At 51.5% G+C, this 5,762-nt stretch overlaps 1 protein-coding gene across 1 annotated transcript in view; it reads right to left on the bottom strand.

Moving 5' to 3' along the window:
• The window catches only part of Adra1d (adrenoceptor alpha 1D), a 22,456-nt gene extending 22,028 nt beyond the window's left edge, over positions 1-428 (bottom strand). The window contains exon 1 of the mRNA XM_013512129.1: positions 9-428. Coding sequence (XP_013367583.1) covers positions 9-71 — 63 coding nt within the window. The 5' untranslated portion in view covers positions 72-428. The remainder of the gene's footprint in view (positions 1-8) is intronic.
• Positions 429-5,762: the final 5,334 nt, after the last annotated feature.

The following is a 5,762-nucleotide window of genomic DNA, read 5'->3' on the forward strand; positions in this document are numbered from 1 at the left end:
CCAGAGGCCCCGGCGCTGCTGTCCGGGCGGGGTCCCTCGAAAGTGACGCTCAGGAGGTCGTGAAAAGTCATCTCAACGCTCAGCCGTCGGGGACCGGGCCGGGGCGCAGGGCGAGCGGCGGGCAGGGAGGGGGACCGCGGGCATAGCTGCAGGGCTCCGATCCAGCCCCTCGCGCCGGTCCGTCGGTGTCCTGTCCAAGTTGCGAGGACGCGGAGCCGGCTACCCGAGCGCGGAGCTGCCAGGCCGGGCGGCGGCCGGGGACCCCAGGGCTGGCAGAGCGCTGGACCGAAAAGCCCGGGCCGGGCCGCGCGCCGCTCCGAGAGCGCCTGGGCGAGCGGGCAGAGCGGCGGCTCCAGGACCGGCGGTGCGGGTAGCGGCCACTGCAGCCTCCCGACTCGGCGAGGGGGGCGGGACGGAGGAGGGGCGGCGCGGGGAGGTAGGAGGGGGCGGCCGGCGCTGGGGGCCGCACTCCCTGGAGAAGGGGGTCTGGAGGGGCTGAGGCTGGTGCGCTCGGCCTCGCGGCGGCCACCTACGCCTCCCAGCGGGCGCCCGCGCACGCCCTCTGCCCTCGCCGTGCCCTTCGCGCCCCCCGCCCTCTCCTCTCCTGGGCCTCCCCCTCCTTTGCTCTTAGCTGCGTCCCTTTTCCTCCCGCCCTCTCCAGCCTCGCGGTCACTCGCCGGTTGCCCTTGGGCGCGCGGAGCTTAAAAGGCGCGATTCCCAGGTCCCGGCTCCCGCTCTGGCCGCCAGAGAGCAGCAAGTGCCCGGGTTCTGCGGACTGCGGACAGGACCGCGCAATGCCGCGGCGGGTCGCCTCCGGAGAGTACCTGGATGAACTGCCGCACCTCCTCCTTCTCGCCGGCCACTTACCAGGCCAGGGTCTCAGGCATCCCTGCCCGGCGCTGTGGCTTGCAGAGTTCTGAAAGCGGCAAAAAGCCTGTGCTGGGTCCAGGAACCAGAAACTATGTGAGTGCAGCCCTCGGACTCTGCCCATTACACAGTGATCGACAAAATACCAACTTTTGCACTGTTACTTTACTTCCTATCAGATGTCAGAATAAATCTTCCTACTGCTACTCCAAAAATGCGGCCTCCTTCTGGGGAGGGAGGGCTTAAGTGCTGGAGGGTGGGAAAGGTCACTTGGCAGAATGGTTAAGAGGGGAGGGAGGAGAGAAGTCTGGCTCCAAATATCCAGGCTGCATCCTTAGTAGCTGTTTGTGCCTCAGTTCCTCAGCTGTTAAATGAGATGTCATGTCAACGTAAGGGAGGGATAGTAGGATGAACCCGTGTTAGGCAGTGGCTGGGCATCTCAGCTGAGCGGGGCTTGGCAGGCAGGATCTGCACAGGGAGGGCAGAGGGGAGCGGGTGGGGGTGACACACTGCTATGAAACAGCGGCACAGGGGAAAAGCGGAGGAAGGCCTCTCACTGACCAGCAGGGCTAGAGAGGAGAGACATGGAGATGATTCAGCGAGCCGACACAGAAATCCTTATCAGGCTGCTGTCAGTGCCGGGCACTGAGTGGCAGAGGAAGGAGGGACTGCAGGGAGGACGGTGCCACCCAGTAGGTGCAGAATGAGGATGGCTTGAGTCATACAGGCAAATGAGGGTCCGTTTGAAGCGGTGTCTGGGAGGAGAGGATAACCCACGGCTTCAGTGTCCCCTAGCTGTGGATGGCACAGGGGCAGGATGTCTGAGTGTCCTGGATGAGGGAGGTGGCTTTGAGAAAACAGAAAACAGGAGACGTGTTGAAAGAGAAGTAACCCTCTCTCCTCCCTCACTAGCCCAGGAGACCAAAGCTGTTATAATCACAGCTTAGACACAGCTCTTCCAAGGTTCTCAGAGGCCTTGAGGTCTTCAAGGGTCTTCCTTGCATCTTTGGGAACTTACCATAGCCAGTTTATAAGGATTAACTGGCAGCTGACCTACCGTATAACCCTGGGTTTGGGCTTCCTCTCTGAAAGCCATGGGCAGAGGGCACAGGGGCTCCTCACTGGGAAGTGTTGGCTGACAGGCCCAGTGTCCATGTCTGGCTGCCCTCTCATAGTGTGGCAGAGTCTGCCTAGGTTCTGGGCTTGGTCAGTTTTCAAAGAAGACTGGGAATCGGAAACATAGTTAAGCCCATGTCTGGAGCTGGAGCACTAGGGAACTACTTGGCTGGTGTCACGTAAAGATCGGTGACTAAGTCTTTCTAGAAAAGCAGAAGAAGCCTGGCTGGAGGCATCTTTGTCAGCAGGGTGAGGTGGGGGTGTGGGATAGGGTTCCTGGAAGAAGATGGGGTAGCATGACCCCATTTCAGGTTTCTGTAGTCCTCACAAGGTCCACAAGAGAATTCCAGAAATTCTCGGGGAAGGAACATGGAAGGGCAAGAGCTGTAAGATTAGTTGTCTGTTTCTTGTACCAGCTTGTCATGTGCTCAAATCCAGGAGGGAGTTGGAGGCAGAAAGGAGCTAGGGGCAAAGGGAGGAGGAGCTGTCTATCTCTGAAGGGAGGTCTCAGCAGTGGAGGGGCTGGAATAAAGCTCAGTGCCACTCCCAGTACACCATCCACACATAGTTTTGGATGCCTCATGGGCACCTGAAATTAAACATGATCTAAACTAAACTCAACATTTGGACAGTCAAATCCTTATAAAAATGGAACTACTCTGTGCAGCTGCTACAGCTAGAAACCTAAAATGCTTTTTCGGGTCATCCTCTGTCCCCAAAACTAGCCAGTCTCCAAGTCCTGTTAACTAGTTTTTGCATATTTGACTTTGTGAATCCATCTGTTCTCTTTGTAGTCTGTACCTAAGGTTAGGTCCTGATCATTCCTCATTCCAATTTTTATTTCTGCTCCAATAATACCTCTTTCTAGTATGTTACTATATAGATTTCCTAAATAGAATCATTTTACATTCTAAAAATATTTTGTTGGTAGCTCACCAATGATTTAAGATGGTAGAACACTCGGTCCTGTGGGGCTGGACTCTTTCCTGTTTCTTCTATTATTTTTTTATTGGGGTGGTGGTGCTCAAAGTGATTAGTTTGAGAGGTGATGCCAGGAAGCATGAGACCAGGCCGTGTGGGACCCTAGGATTTACTTGTGCTACAGGTGAATGAGTATAAGACAGAGGCTTTTTTACCTGGAATGTTTTGTACCATGCAATTTGTGTTTGAGGCTCTCAAACAGGAATAGACACTGTCCAGAGGTATGTGCCTTCCCTAAATGGCTAGAACCTCCCCAGGGTCTGGGAACTCAGGCTCTCTGGTGCGTCCCCACTGCATTTCCGTCAGGAGCTTAGTGTCCCCCTACAATCATCCTCAAGGGCTTCCTGGAGGAAGTCGCTTTCAGGGAGAGTTTAAATGCACTTTGGGTCAAGAATTATCCTGCATTTTTCTTTATTCCTTACTTTGACTTGGCCTGTAGACATGTGGCCATCTTCCTTTATGGAAATGTTGGGGACATTTCTGTCACTGCCGTGCATGTGACCCGTCAGTGTCCTTGCCTGAAGAGTACTTGCTGTCAGGTTTATTCCTTTAGTTGAAGTATTTGGCACAGTTGACAGAAGAAGAATGGGCAAGACCAGTGGTGGCCTCCGTTGTGATGTGATGTGAACTCTTCTCCCTTTCCCCATCCCATCAACCTCTACTGAGCTGTGCCCATCAGATCTGAGCCCTTGGAGAGCAAAATGTGATTTCTAGTGGCAGAGCCTTCCTAGGCACAATGGGCAAGTCAGCAGCAACGTAGGTGGAAACTCTTACCTGGGAGGCAGACATTGGCATTCAGTCTGGAATTCCCTGCTGCCCGAGTTTTGACACATCTTTGGACTCAGTTGTCTTCTTTCTAATACAAGGCAAATGGGATTGGTTTGACCCCAGAGGTCAGAGCACAAGAACTCCTGCCTCAAGTGAAGTCTTCATAGAACCCCAATGCAAAGAAGCAGGTATTTGTGGAGAAACTCTAGCTGGATTAGGAGCAAACCCAAATCTGACCCATGGACCTTCCTCTAAGCTTTTCTAGGGTCCCTGAGGCACTCCCATAGCACTGTGAGCTCAGGTGCCCTATGTCTGAAGACCCCGTTGGCCCTTAGGTTCTTTATGATTAAGCAGCATGGCTCCCAGTTAGAAATGGAAGACCAAGAACATCTATTCATCTTTTTTCCCTAATGGGACCCTTTTAAAGTAATAATAAAGGAAAAGGAGTGGTTGTCTTACAAATGATAAATTGACATCTAGTCTGACTTCAGCCTGTAAGAACAGAGTTGAAAGAACCCTATGAGAAGAGTTGTGAGGGCATCAAGGTATCTGCACCAATCTCTGTCCTGCAGATGTGGTGCAGATTGATTGACACTGTCAGAGCTAGGGTGCTGAATGGGAGACAGTGTTGATGGAGAAGGCAATTGTGAGAGGTACTCTGTTTGTAGGCACCAGCTGGCCAACTACCAGTGCCACATCACCAATCTGCAGCCACCTTTACTCATTTAAGACAAATTAACTAACCATCAGCTGTATGCCAGGAACTCTTCTGAGAACTGGGGATATAATGTTGAATAAAGCAAAGTCCCCACCATCCTGGGGCTCACAACCAAATGGTAGAAATTCCCTAAGAAGAATTAGGAGAGTTTTATCTTTGTGATGGGCGAAAGTTTGATCTGGGTTTGCTATCTGTGTCCTGGAGATTATTTTCAATGAAATTTTCAAAGAAGGTCCAATTCCAAAGGAGTTCTCCTAGTACTTCTCTGTCCCAGAATTGCAGAAGGAGCTGAGCACAGAGATTAATATGATACAAATTCATGCATGTCATTGGATGACTTGGCTTAATCTGCCATTTCCTGGGATCTGACTCTGAATAACATAGACATCCATTCTATCCTTTAGCAACAAACTGATCTCCGGTCCTGGACTGATGTTTAACACCTCCATGTGTACACCCTGACCCATAACCTTGACTGACCCACAAACCTGACTGGTCCATAACATAAGCCTTTATAATCTCCTTAATTGTCCCATTCTTCCCACATACATGCTAAAGTCAACAAGGGCACTAAATGAAGGGTAAGGACTCTGTGGCGCCTTCCTCCACCTTCAAGACAGCAATTTGGTGCTCAAGGCTGCCCCCTCCCCAAGTATCTAGGAGAAGGATATCGTTTCTGTATGAAGACATGCCAGGTAGTCTATGTCCCTGCCCCATCCCTATGTCAACAGAGGCTGGAGGAAACTTGAGGCCAGTTATGATTTGATTGTTTATACTAATATTTGCCAGACTTAATGGAGTTGGAATTTAGTGACTGTAACTCTTCTTATGATGGAAATGGTAGAGGGCAGCAGTGGAATGATATTCCCATTGAATGCCTGGCAAGCAGCCCACTGCTCTGTAGACCCTTGGCGGGGTTGGGCATTCTGTTTTGCAGCTGTGTTTTCTTCTGCTCCTAAGAGATATTCTCTTGTTTCTTTTTATGTTCTTCAGTAAAGGGAATAGCTGGGAAGCAGGATATTGGATGAAGTTGGAAGACTCATCAGAGTGGAAAACTCTTAGGGCTGGGGTTAATTAGGGTATAATAAGACTTCCAAATTTCAGTGGCTTGGGTCAATAAAACATTCTCGTTTAGTCAAAATCCAACATAATCAGACCTGTCTGAGCAGTTCTTCCTGCAGTTCCACGGAGGGAATGGGATCCAGGTTGCTTCCAAGTGTGGTGCCACTGCTTCCTCGAAAGTCTCCCAGAGCCCTAAAGGCCTCATATAGATTGTCTACATTGGTGTCCGAAGAACAAAGGGAGAGTGTGG

The sequence above is a fragment of the Chinchilla lanigera genome, unplaced genomic scaffold, assembly GCF_000276665.1.
Source record: "Chinchilla lanigera isolate Chin_1 unplaced genomic scaffold, ChiLan1.0 scaffold00014, whole genome shotgun sequence".
Classification (NCBI taxonomy): Eukaryota; Metazoa; Chordata; class Mammalia; order Rodentia; family Chinchillidae; genus Chinchilla; species Chinchilla lanigera.